Source organism: Podarcis liolepis, assembly GCF_965112155.1.
Source record: "Podarcis liolepis genome assembly, chromosome: 15".
NCBI classification, from domain to species: Eukaryota; Metazoa; Chordata; class Lepidosauria; order Squamata; family Lacertidae; genus Podarcis; species Podarcis liolepis.
Genome location: NC_139566.1, coordinates 5,957,301 through 5,970,239, shown reverse-complemented (window position 1 = coordinate 5,970,239; position 12,939 = coordinate 5,957,301). Strand labels below are relative to the sequence as shown.

The 12,939-nt window shown below is 46.2% G+C and overlaps 1 protein-coding gene across 5 annotated transcripts; it reads right to left on the bottom strand.

The window, feature by feature from the left end:
• Positions 1-853: 853 nt before the first annotated feature.
• LOC310694265 (intelectin-1-like) lies at positions 854-11,835 on the bottom strand. Of its 5 annotated transcripts, XM_083477356.1 has the most exons (8): positions 11,708-11,834; positions 8,833-8,945; positions 6,391-6,555; positions 5,455-5,702; positions 4,442-4,600; positions 3,416-3,536; positions 2,998-3,101; positions 854-1,121 (listed from the first exon to the last, which is right to left on the bottom strand). In XM_083477356.1, exons 2-8 carry the CDS (start codon positions 8,891-8,893, stop codon positions 972-974), a joined length of 1,008 nt encoding a protein of 335 aa, XP_083333482.1. In that variant the 5' UTR covers positions 8,894-8,945; positions 11,708-11,834; the 3' UTR covers positions 854-971. The 5 variants fall into 5 exon arrangements, with proteins under 5 accessions (XP_083333482.1, XP_083333478.1, XP_083333480.1 ...); XM_083477352.1 differs by lacking the exon at positions 3,416-3,536 and having other exon boundaries at positions 11,708-11,835; XM_083477354.1 differs by lacking the exon at positions 3,416-3,536 and having other exon boundaries at positions 8,845-8,945; positions 11,708-11,835.
• Positions 11,836-12,939: the final 1,104 nt, after the last annotated feature.

Below are 12,939 nucleotides of genomic sequence, written 5' to 3'. Positions count from 1 at the left end.
AGGTAGTTAATAAAGTTCATAGTGATGATAATCCATACTGTCAGGGATCTGTTGGCTGAGAAGGGGGGAGAGATAGGAATGTACAGGGAGCCAGCTCCTTTAATGAGCAGCTGCACTTTATCAGAGAGAGAGAGGAGTAGGAGGGGTTGTCAGGAAACACAGAAACAGAGAGAAAGGAACAGCCTCCAACGCTTTGGTTTTTACGTAAGGAGAGGAGGAAAGGGGGGGGGGGCTCAGGAAGTTTCTAGGCTGGAAAAGGAAAAGGCACAAGCCACTTCCGGCAACTGATAGCAACTGAGGAAGACATGCTTGTAAGAGCTCCGTACTGTACATAGTTTTTGGACTTAATAAATCTTGTAACAGCTGGCTGGAATCCCGGGTTGTTATCTCGGCTAGCACCCACATATCATCCTGACACAGACAATTATTATTATTTTTTTGCATGCAGTTGTGCCTAATGTACACTCTTTGGCAAAGAACCACCCTCGCAGAATGCATTACAAATATATACTTCTTTAGGCACAGTTTCTCCTGATATAACATTTTTGTTTGAATGGAGAACTGCACCACAGAATTCGAGAAGGTGCCAATTTGGAAGGGCGATTCTGCTTCACATAGTATTTCGGGAAGGGCAAATGAAATAGCTTTGCAACTCAAATGCAAGCTGATCTGAATTTCCGCCCCCTTGTCACAAATGCCTTCCCTTCCCCCAAACAGCGATATTCATTCCGTTCCCCCGCAACGTCATAAGCAGACAGCTTGGTCAGAATGCAACCACGAAGAGACGAAACTGGAATTCGTGGGCAGTGGCGTGTTGCTTTTGATGGGATGATGCAAGAAAGACTAAGACTCGTATGAACCAGATGGTTGTATTAGCCCTGTTGACATGAGATGAGATTTAGCTGGGGGGAAACGTCCTCATTCTCCAGCCCAAAGCTCTGGTGCTCAGAGAATCGGCAGCGGTCTTAGACTCAGCGGTAAAAGATCAGCATCGCAGACTCCAGCAACTGTTTTGAAACACTCCAGCCAGTGTGAGTGCCGTAACCTTCCCAGTCGAAGGCCGTGTAGTCGCCGCACTGCCGGCTTGATTCTGGAAAGTACCCTCCTCCACCGACACAGAACTGGGGAAAGAAAATTTGGGAGAGTCTAGCTCGGAACCGGGAGTGGCCTTCATCATATTCGGCATCGCCAGCGGGACAAAGCAGCTCCCAAACTTATCCTGCCTCTTTTATTACTATTCACCGTATTTTTCGCTCTATAAGACGCACCAGACCACAAGACGCACCTAGTTCTTGGAGGAGGAAAACAAGAAAAAAAATATTATGAATCTCAGAAGCCAGAACAGCAAGAGGGATCGCTGCGCAGTGAAAGCAGCAATCCCTCTTGCTGTTCTGGCTTCTGGGATAGCTGCACAGCCTGCATCCGCTCCATAAGACGCACACACATTTCCCCTTACTTTTTAGGAGGGAAAAGGAGAGTCTTATAGAGCAAAAAATATGGTATTTATCACACTTTTTTTTCCTGCAAGGTGGAATACGTGGTTTCCTCCCCCCCCCCCCTTCGTTTAATCCCCGCAACAACCCTGTGGGGTAGGTTAGTCTGAGAGGCAGCAACTGCCCCCCACTCCCACCCCAAAAGGTAAAACCCAGTGATCTCCGTGGCTGAGCGGGGATTTGAACCACAGTCTCCAAGGTCCTAGTCCGACACTCTAACCGCTACACCACCCCGGGAGTGGATCTAAACACAGTGGGGAAACCACTATAAATACAGTGGTACCTGGGGTTACAGATGCTTCAGGTTACAGACACTTCAGGTTACAGTCTCCGCTAACCCAGAAATAGTACCTCGGGTTAAGAACTTTGCTTCAGGATGAGAACAGAAATCGTACGGCGGCAGCAGGAGGCCCCCATTAGCTAAAGTGGTACTTCCAGTTAAGAACAGTTTCAGGTTAAGAACGGACCTCCAGAACGAATTAAGTACTTAACCCGAGGTACCACTGTACTACATTTTTTCGTTTATAACATGCCCCCAAGTATAAGACGCCCCACCCCCTATTTTTGGGACTCGAAATTGAGAAAGTGGGGGGAGATTGTATTCGTGTATAAGACGACCCACAATTTTCAACATAATTTTAAATTTTAAAAAACCTAGTCTTATACACGGAAAAGTACAGTAAGTCAGAAATTAAATTGTTTTAAATAAAAGGAGAAAAAATCCAAGGGGAAACCCAGGGGCGTAGGTAGGTGGGGGCGGCCCACCCTGGGTGTCATCCCTCAGAGGGGTGACAAAATCCCCCCTGAGCGGATTGCCACCCTGGACCCCTGGGCACTAATCGCCCCCAATGGGCGCCGATTGCCGTGCCAATAGCCCCCAATGACCAATGATCGCAGTGCCGATCATCCCCAATGGGCGCTAATGGCCCCCCTGGACAGCTCCTCCACCCCCACCCCTCCAGGTGCCTGAGCAGCTAGCTCCGCCGCTGGGGAAATATCGTTTTAAACCATTCCTTCTCTCTTCCGCCATCTGGTGTTGCATGTTTAAAACGCATTCAGTTCTTTTTTTCTTTGCTAATGTAGCTGCTTTTGAATTCTGGTGCTGGAGGAGACTCCTGAGAGTCCCATGGATTGCAAGAAGATCCAACCTCTCCATTCTGAAGGAAACCAGCCCTGAGTGCTCACTGGAAGGACAGATCCTGAAGCTGAGGCTCCAATACTTTGGCCACCTCATGAGAAGAGAAAACTCCCTGGAAAAGACCCTGATGTTGGGAAAGATGGAGGGCACAAGGAGAAGGGGACGACAGAGGATGAGATGGTTGGACAGTGTTCTCAAAGTCACAAACATGAGTTTGGCCAAACTGCGGGAGGCAGCGGAAGACAGGAGTGCCAGGCGTGCTCTGGTCCATGGGGTCACGAAGAGTTGGACACGACTAAACGACTAAACAACAACAACAACAATGTAGCTGAGTCCTGGCTCTCTTTCCACCAACTTACAACTCACCGTTTCTGTGTTACAGCCAGTGGCTTTGATCCCAGCACAGAGCGCCACGGCAGCTTTCTCGTTGTTGAAGACCCGGAACTGTATGTAGCCAGTGACAAATTCACCTGGAAAGACAGAGAGGTGGGGAGGGAGAACACAGTCTTGGTGGCTAAGAGCAATTGACAGCTTTCGCCTCCTCCGTGAATTTGTCTAATCTTCTTCAAAAGGCATGGGGACAAAGCTCACATCCACAAAACATATATAAAAGAGATGATGCACATTCAACGTACCTTTAAAGCACACAGCTCCGCCCCCCAAAGAATCCTGGGGGTTCTAACTTACCCCCCCCCCGAGCTACAATCCCCTTAACAAACTAAATTTCCCAGAATCCTGTGAGGAAAATCCATGTGGGTGTATCTTCAGACTGGAATGGACTTGCCTCTGGAATTTGGAGAGTAATAGAATGCCGTCTGCTGCGCATTTCCGGTGTCGTAGACGACAGGGACTATGGGGCCATTATTAGCTGGGCAGCTGCCAAGCCCAAACTTGACTGGGTATTGCTGGAAAGAAGAACAAATGGGAAATAAACCAGAGAGAGAGAGAGAGAGAGAGAGAGAGAGAGAGAGAGAGAGAGAGAGAGAGAGAGAAACCTTGGCCTGTTCAACTTAGAAGCATACAAGCCTGAGCATCAAATTTGTTTTAAAAGAATATACAGTGGTACCTCGGGTTAAGTACTTAATTCGTTCCAGAGGTCCGTTCTTAACCTGAAACTGTTCTTAACCTGAGGCACCACTTTAGCTAATGGGGCCTCCTGCTGCCGGCGTGCCACGGGAGCACAATTTCTGTTCTCATCCTGAAGCAAAGTTCTTGACCTGAAGCACTATTTCTTCGTTGAAGTGTATGTAACCTGAAGCGTATGTAACCCGAGGTACCACTGTAATTGCATCATCCTCCCTGTGTCCTTCCTTATTTACTTATTAATTTGATCACATTTAAGGACATAAGAAAAGTCTGCTGGATCAGAGCAGTGGCCCATCTAGTCCAGAGTTTTATTCTCTCAGTGGTCAACCCGGTGCACCAATGGGAAACCCTCAAGGAGGGCCTGGGCACAAGAGATATTCTCCCCTCCTCCAGTTTCCTACAACTGGCATTCAGAAGCATCTAAAGCCTCCAGACAGAGGTGAAGCTAGCTGCTCCGACACCCAGAGTGGCACACATGCTGTACACCCAAGGGTTGGGCCATGGGGTGGGGCGAGCGTCCCTTTTCCATGTTTTCCCTAAGAAAGTCATAACAGAGGGCAGAGTGAAGTTGTGACAGGATGGGAACCTGGACCTCTGAGATCTACATCTGAGGTCTTCAGGTATTTAGAAATCTGCTCTCAAACACACACCGCCACATCCCTTTGAGAGGTCCAGGCTAACTGAGGCACTAAATATTGACTGTCCATTCAGCCACATCAGTTACCTGATAAAGCCCATGAAGGTTCCCTCCTTCTACAGACAAGAATCCCGTCTCGGTGTGATACCTCAAGAAGGCAGAATCACGCCATTCCCTCATGGGGGTGTTGTTTGGGACATGCCAGATGGCCATATCCCGTGCTTGGAGGTCAGAGTAGCCAGGATTCTGTAAAATATCAGAAGAGGGTAGGGAAAAACACCTTATTCTGCAATCAGAGTGCCTCTGTGGCCTTATTCTGCAATCAGAGTGCCTCTGTGGTGGATTCATAATGGACCATTCGCACAAGACTCTGCTTTAATACCGTATTTTTCGCTCTATAGGACACACCCAACCATAAGACACACCTAGTTTTAGAGGGGGGGGACAAGGGGGGGGGAATTCTCTCCCTCTCTGCGCAGCGCCCCTTCAGCGAAGCAGCAGGAGAAACGGAGGCTTTTGTGTTGCTTTCGCTGAAGCCATGGAGCCTGCATTTGCTCCATAAGACGCACACACATTACCCCTTAATTTTTGGAGGGGAAAACGTGTGTCTTATAGAGCGAAAAATACGGTAGTTGTTCTGTGATGCTTCCACAAGGTTAACACATTGCTGCCATCTAGAGGGACGACTCCATAACGCAACCAAAGTGGAATGAAAAGTTAGGCAGGAAGTTGTAGGGCAGGGGTCAGCAACCTAAGGCCCATGGGCTGGAAGCGGCCAGCGGAGGTCATTTGACCTGTCCACAAGCCCCCCCCCAACTGAGCTAGCCATCGTGACTAAGCTGCTTCTGGCACAACAGAACACCATGAAGGAAACCAGAGCACATGGAAATGCTGTTTACCTTCCAGCCACAGCTGTACCTATTTATCTGCTTGCACTGTGTGCTTTCAAACTGCTAGTTCGGACAGAGCAACAGGAACTCACCCCGTCGCAGGGATTCGAACCGCCGACCTTCTGATCAGCAAGCCCAAGAGGCTCAGTGGTTTAGACCACAGCGCCACCCGCATCCTCAAGAAGCTCAAGAAAGGTAACAGAGCCTCACCTTATAGTCATCACATGTTGAGCCCACAGCCGTCCCAAAGGTGTTGTTATTGGACCAGTTGCCTTCTCCACTTGGGTAATTGGCAGTGTTCCCTTGTTGACTAGACCAGCGGTCTCCCAGGGTGCACTTCCCATAAATGTTGTTCTCGTGGATGCTGGCCACCAGCGTCCAGCCGCCTCCGTTGGTGGACATGTCGCAGAAGGTTTGGTAGATCTCACCATCCTCCGTGCTCAGGAAATATAACCCATCTGCCAATGAGCCAAACAGGCTATCGTTATGACCCTCTCTCCGTTGGCAGCATTGACTCTGATCACGTTTTGTAATCCTTGCCGCGTGGAGATTCCTCCCCTCCCTTCGGTAGCTCCACAGATAAGAATTTACGAGCATTTGATATATTTATGGTCCTTTTATTGCAGCATCATGTCACAAGCACAAATATACAGCTCTTCACAAGGAGGGTAGCTGGCTACTCTAAATCCTCCCTCCGACCTCCACAACAATTAAGTTCATCCCTCCCTCTGCCTCTTTTGCTCCCTGATACGTTTGGACCTCCGAGTCCACGGTGAGGGCGGTATCCCCCACACTCTCAAGTGACATCTCAGCTAGCTGCACCCTCTCTTCTGGCTCCCTTGTCATTATCTCGTAACTAGGTAGCTCCTCCCTAAGCTGTTCAGCTCCTGTCTCTCTCTGTTTCTGAACAGGTTGTGGACGGGGGGGGGGGACTCTTCCCCCTACAGCTCTCCATCAGAGAGAAGCTGGTCTGCAATAGAATGCATTCTCCGGTTCTCATTTTCAGACCATTCCCTGACACAGCAGTGAGCACAGAAGCAGAGAATTGTAGAGTCGGAAGGGACCTAAAGGGGCATTTGGTCGAACCCCCTTGAGATGCCTACAAAGAGCCTCTGATCTGGCACATCTCCTTCCTGGCTTACCTACCTGGGGCTCCTTCCAGAGCCGTTTTGATTTCCTTGCAGCTTCGAGGGAGGGTCTGGAGGAGGTTTGGGACCAGGCCTTGCTGGTTCTGGAGGCAGCTGGCATCTTCCCATTTGACCATCAGCTTGAGGATGTCTCTTTTTAAGGAGGCGATGCAACCGTCCGTGTCTGCGCAGAAGGGGCTCCTTATTAGACTCAGGAGAGGAAAGGTGGAGTGCATTTATTGGGGAAAGGGGTGGGAAGGTGTTTTGTGGACCTCTCGATCTACAGTCATACCTCCTGTTACGATAGCTTCAGGCTGCGCATTTTCAGGTTGCGTCCCACGGTGACCCAGAAGTAATGGAACAGGTTACTTCCGGGTTTCGCCGCTCATGCATGCGCAGACATGCAAAATGACGTCACGCGCATGCGCAGAAGTGGCGAATCATGACCCGTGCATGCGCAGATGCAGGTTGCTTTCTGTTCAGGTTGCGAATGGGCCTCTGGAACAGATCCCGTTCGCAACCAGAGGTGCTACTGTAAAGTCTTCTGGGCGGTCTTATTTCATGCCATCACCATGATAAATTCTCATAATCCTGCACCACATTCCCACCCAGCTGCCAAACACCGCCTCAATTTAGGATGCCTGATGAAGAAGAGGATCAGACACTGGGACTGCTGTGGCTAAAGAACCGCTTTCCCCCTTAAAACCATCTGAGGGTCTGTGTCCTACCTTCAAGGGAGGTCCAGGGGTTGGCGGTGAGAGAACAGGGCCTTCCCTGTAGTAGCCATGCTGTTAAGGGAATGTTTCCCCTGGCAATTTGACTGGTGCCAATTTCGTCATCATTTCAGTACCAGGCAAAATCATTTTTCTGTTTTGCTAGGCAGTTGGGTAGCACCAATGACGTTATGCGACACTGTTAAATCTCCTTTCTATTTATATTATTATTTTATTTCTTACCTTGATTGTAAATCGATTTGAGGCTTTTTAAAAATCTCCCTATATAGAGCCATACGACTGGAAAATCCCGTACTTTGCACAGCAGAAATTTCAATAAAACAATGAACAGGAGGGTTGTGATACATTGGCTACTGCAATTGACACAAGTGATAAGTTTTCTTCCAAAAGAAAATAAATGAGCACTGAGCCACTGATATATTACAAGTGAGCTCTTTACTCAATGCATTTGCAATTGTTTAAGATAAAACCTATTTGGAAGAGAAACTACTTTGGCCATTTGTCTGGAAGTTTATCTTTGTTTACAGATAGTTGCATTGGTGATATTGTCTTGTGGCGAGGGCGGAGATCTCAGCAGCCTTTCGAAATGTCTGGGGAAACTTGGGAATTACCGTATTTTTTTCACCATAACACTCACTTTTTTCCTCCTAGAAAGTAAGGGGAAATGTCTGTGCGTGTTATGGAGGGAATGCCTACGGGTGGCATGCCTACGGATTTTCCTCCTCTAAAAACTACGTGCGTGTTATGGTCGGGTGCGTGTTATAGAGCGAAAAATACGGTATATTGACTGACATGCCTGCCACTAAGAAAAAAGGTTTTCTTATTTGCAACCGCTACGGCCAGAATGATTATAGCAAAAAATTGGAAGGGAGAAAAAACTCCCTCAATAAGAGAATAGCAAATAAGATTTTGTGAATATACAGAATCAGCAAGACTTACAGCAGTGGTAAGAGGCCAGTCAGACCAAAAAGTGATAGAGGAGTGGACTTGCATGAAGGAATACATCAAAAAAAATTGTTCTGGTATTAATATATCAATATGCAATGAATGCAACTTATAGAGTAAAAAATTAAGAAGAAATGGGTATAAGATGAGATAGTCATAATAATATGGATAACGCAGCGAAAAGAAGAAAACAAACAAAGGAAGCCACATATAGGGTGAGGGAAGTCAAAATTTATGTCTGTATGTTGAGTTTGTATGTTTGTTTTCTTTTTTTGTAATCTAAGTTGAGAGATGTATGTATCTATGTATAATAAGAGTGTTTAGTGTTTTGGTTTGTGTTTGTAAGTATTGCATTTACCAATAAAAGTTAAAAGAAAAAAAGAAACTTGGGGGGAAATGTGCAAGCGAGTTTTTGTTGCTGAAATGTTTAAGAAATTGCTGCAAAACTGGGAGGGGGGGTTGCAAGAACTTTGGTCAATAAACTTTGACACTGATGGAGGCATTCTATGTCTTGCATATGTGTGAGAGAGAAAGAGAGAGAAAGAAAGAAAAAGGGAACTGGGGTGGAGAAGGAAATAAGTTTTTGTCCTTTTGGAGGGCAGCTGTCTGTGAGAGAGTGGTCTTGAAACATAAGGTAGTGTGGCCCTTCGGTTGGTTCAGAAGCGGAGAAGGAAAGAAAATGTCAGTGTGGTTTTAAGGAGGGAAATTGAGGCAATAAAAGCTTTACAAAACATTATGTAGCTAGTTCTCCCCTCTTCCCCTATGAACATACATAGACTTACCACACTCCAAACCTTTTGGGAAGACAATCACACAAATCAGAATGGCCACAATCGCCTTCATTCTTCTGAGTGGGAGAGATCAAGTTTATTTCGTGAGAATCTCTCTTCACCACCTACAAAAAAAAAAGTCTCTCAGGCAGAAATCCACATGAACCTGACCTTGGAAGAGTTTGTAAGTAAACTATTTTTAACTTACCAAATGTGTGGTCTTTTTCTATGCTGGGGGAAGAGGGAAACTCTGTACTCACTTTAAAGGGCATATTTTAAGGGTCTAGCAGCCTTTATCCCCACACTTTGCTGAATATTTTGTGACTATAAATCTCTGCTGAGGTTCTCTCACCAAAGAGTACCAAAGTACTCTTTGCATCCCAGCAAAAACTGCAATGTCAACAATTCCAATTTCCTGATTCAGTCCACAATCCAAGGAAAACACACCATGTTTACACTTTCTGAAAAAATATGTGAACCGAAGTACAGCCATCCTTTTAAACTGGCACTGAATTTTGCAACGAAGTCCTCCAGCCAACAAGTGTACAGTATATACAAATAGAATGCATATACTATTGTGAAGTGTGGATAAAGATAAATACACCTGTGACTATTGCATGAAAAAAAATACATTATATTACAGGAAACAACTTTGTAAAAATGTGTCTGTTGGACATATCCATATGAATGTGGATATCAGGAGAAATTTGCACTAAAATGCAGATAAATTTTCATGTTAAATAAGTTGGAGTTCTTGTTATTAAATACAGTGGTACCTCAGGTTAAGAACTTAATTCTTTCCGGAGGTCCATTCTTAACCTGAAACTGTTCTTAACCTGAAGCACCACTTTAGCTAATGGGGCCTCCTGCTGCTGCCGCGCCACCGGAGCATGACTTCTGTTCTTATCCTGAAGCAAAGTTCTTAACCTGAAGCACTATTTCTGGGTTAGCGGAGTCTGTAACCTGAAGCGTATGTAACCTGAGGTACCACTGTATACCAGAAAAAAGCACAGCAAAAACTCAGGCCAATGCAAGTTTCAATAGTGGGTGTGGTCCCTACTCGCAAATCAATAGTCAATTGTGACAAAAACTAATCCATTCAAAAGTATGTATTCTGAGAAGGATTACAGACTCAGAGAGAGATTACAAACTCAAACAGAGATTACAAACTCAAACTCATAAAGATATGTATAACACAATAATTCGTTACAGAATTAGAGATAAGAGTTGATGAGTAGAAATAAGTTCATGTTAGCCCATAGTCAGATTCGACATGGAGTTTCAATCAGTGAGCAGAAATCAGGAGTCAATTATGGATCAGAAACCAGGACAGGGCCCTGTTTCGAAGTATTCACCTTCATCAGCTAATTTTTAAAGGGTCGTGTAAGTTTGAAGACTTTTGGATAAATATATCCTGTTATTTTCTACGTTTCTCAGGGATCACAACTACAGGTGGGTAGATCTGAAGGAGCGTCTCCACCCCCATCGTTCTACCCGGACACTGAGGTCCAGCACCGAGGGCCTTCTGGCAGTTCCCTCACTGCAAGAAGCCAAGTTACAGGGAACCAGGCAGAGGGTCTTCTCGGTAGTGGCGCCTTCCCTGTGGAACACCCTCCCACCAGATGTCAAAGAGAACAACAACTACCAGGCTTTTAGAAGACATCTGAAGGCAGCCCTGTTTCGGGAAGCTTTTAATGTTTGATGTATTATAGTATTTTAATATTCTTTTGGAAGCCGCCCAGAGTGGCTGGGGAAGCCCAGCCAGATGGGCGGGGTATAAATAATAAATTATTATTATTATTATTATTATTATTATTATTATTAGCGTGTATCTTGAGCTTTTCGGTGTGGAAATCTGTGTCCAAATTTGGTGAGCCACACTTAGGGCTGAAAACATCAGGAACAGTTTCACCCAGTCCTGCTCCAGGATGATTGGAGGTTGCACAAAAATGCTTTCAGACTTTATCTTGGAGCAGCAAGCCTCCTCCACCCGCCCACCCCTGCTCCAAAGTTCTTTGTTCCAGTTGCAAAAGCGGAACTGTCCCCAAGGCATGAGAAATGCCTGTGGAATAAATCTGAGGGAAAGAGAACAGACTAACATGGGGAGGGGTCATTTTATTACAAAGCCAGGCCAATATTATAGAGGGCAGAGAGAAGGGGAGAATTTTCAAGGCAAGCGAAATCTTGCTGTGGGTGTGGCATAGACCACCCCTTCAGCCAGGCAGGATGGCTGGGCTGTTGCAGCTAGTCTCCAGATCACAGAGTCTTGCGCCTGCTTCCCAAAGCCTGGCATATTACCAAGGTCTGCCCCTAAAGAGAGGGCTTTCTCCAGTGACAACCCCTAATCTGCAGAATTCCCTCCCCACAGAGGTCTATTCCGAAGCTTCAAAATGTAGTTTCTGTCATGTCATTAAGACCCACCTCTTTCTCCTGGCCCTTGACACCACATGTATCTGTATATACCGTATTTTTTGCTCTATAAGACTCACTTTTTCCCTCCTAAAAAGTAAGGGGAAATGTGTGTGTGTCTTATGGAGCGAATGCATGCTGTGCAGCTATCGCAGAAGCCAGAACAGCAAGAGGGATTGCTGCTTTCATTGCCCAGCAATCCCTTTTGCTGTTCTGGCTTCTGAGATTCATAATATTTTTTTTCTTATTTTCCTCCTCCAAAAACTAGGTGCATCTTGTGGTCTGGTGCACCTTATAGAGCAAAAAATACGGTATTTTAGATCTCACCCTATTTTTTTGGACCGTAATTCGCATTACACTGGTGTTGTTGTTCTTATTGTTCTTGTTTTACACTGCCAGCACCCAACCTGGAACCTTAAGGTGAAGGGTAGGTAAGGAATCCAATTAATGATCATGAATTAATGAATTAATAGCTCACCCTTTCAGCAGCTCAGCTCGTTTGGAGTTTCTAAACTGCAGCTTTCAACGGCAGCCGTGGAAATGGAAGGAAAGGCGCTGGCGTTCTGGCAACTGCCCTCTGCTTTAGACAAATGGACCTTAGTCGAGGATGAGGAAATCTTTGCAGGTGACCAGCAGTGACCTGGGCTTCTTGGCAGACACACGGCAGGCGGGCAGTGGATTGACTGCAGAAGGGATCATTCTTTCTTTATTTGTATTTCCTTCAAGTATTCCTTCCAGGGCTTACCGTCTGCAAATTCTGCTACCAATCTTTCCAACCCAGTGGTCCCCAAAGAGGATGGTACAGCCCCCTGTGGGGAAATGAGATTACCTGGTGGTGCTGAGAGCTAAGAAGGGGGCAGGGGGGCACTGGAGGTGTAAATGTCTATCAGACGTTGAAAACCTCATATCAGTGGGTCACGTTCATCATTTTTTGTTAAACTGATTAGTTGGATTTTTCAATTAATTGTTACTGCTTTGAATTTTATTGCTTTGCTTCCAGTGGGCTGTGCGAGCCACTAATCTAAATAATGCTTCTTATAGCATAAAAGTAAAGGGACCCCGACCGCTAGGTCCAGTCATGACCGACTCTGGGGTTGCAGCACTCATCTCACTTTATTGGCCGAAGGAACTGGCGTACAGCTTCCAGGTCATGTGGCCAGCGTGACTAAGCCGCTTCTGGCAAACCAGAGCAGCGCACGGAAACACCGTTTACCTTCCCGACGGAGTGGTACCTTATCTACTTGCACTTTGACGTGCTTTCGAACTGCTAGGTGGGCAGGAGCAGGGACCAAGCAACAGGAGCTCACCCCGTCGCGGGGATTCGAACCGCTGACCTTCCAATCGGCAAACCCTAGGCTCTCTGGTTTAGACCACAGCACCACCTGTGTCCCTTCTTATAGCATATTATCATTTTATTTATTAAATTTGTATACCACCTCTTTACCCGTAGATCTCAGGGTGGTTAACAACATAGGGTAGGGCACACTGGGGTTGAGTTTATGGAATCAAGGGTGCGGGGGACCAAAAACGGTTAGGGAGCCAGTGAGTTAAGTTCTTTGTCCACACAAGAGCTCATGAAAGGAGAGCTGGAGGCTGCCGGGAAACTATTTCCAATCAAATACATAGGTGCTGTGCCAGTAATAGCATGGATGGATGGATTAGCAATATATCTATTGCTTATTATTGTAGTTTCTAAGCGCTGTGCAAGAG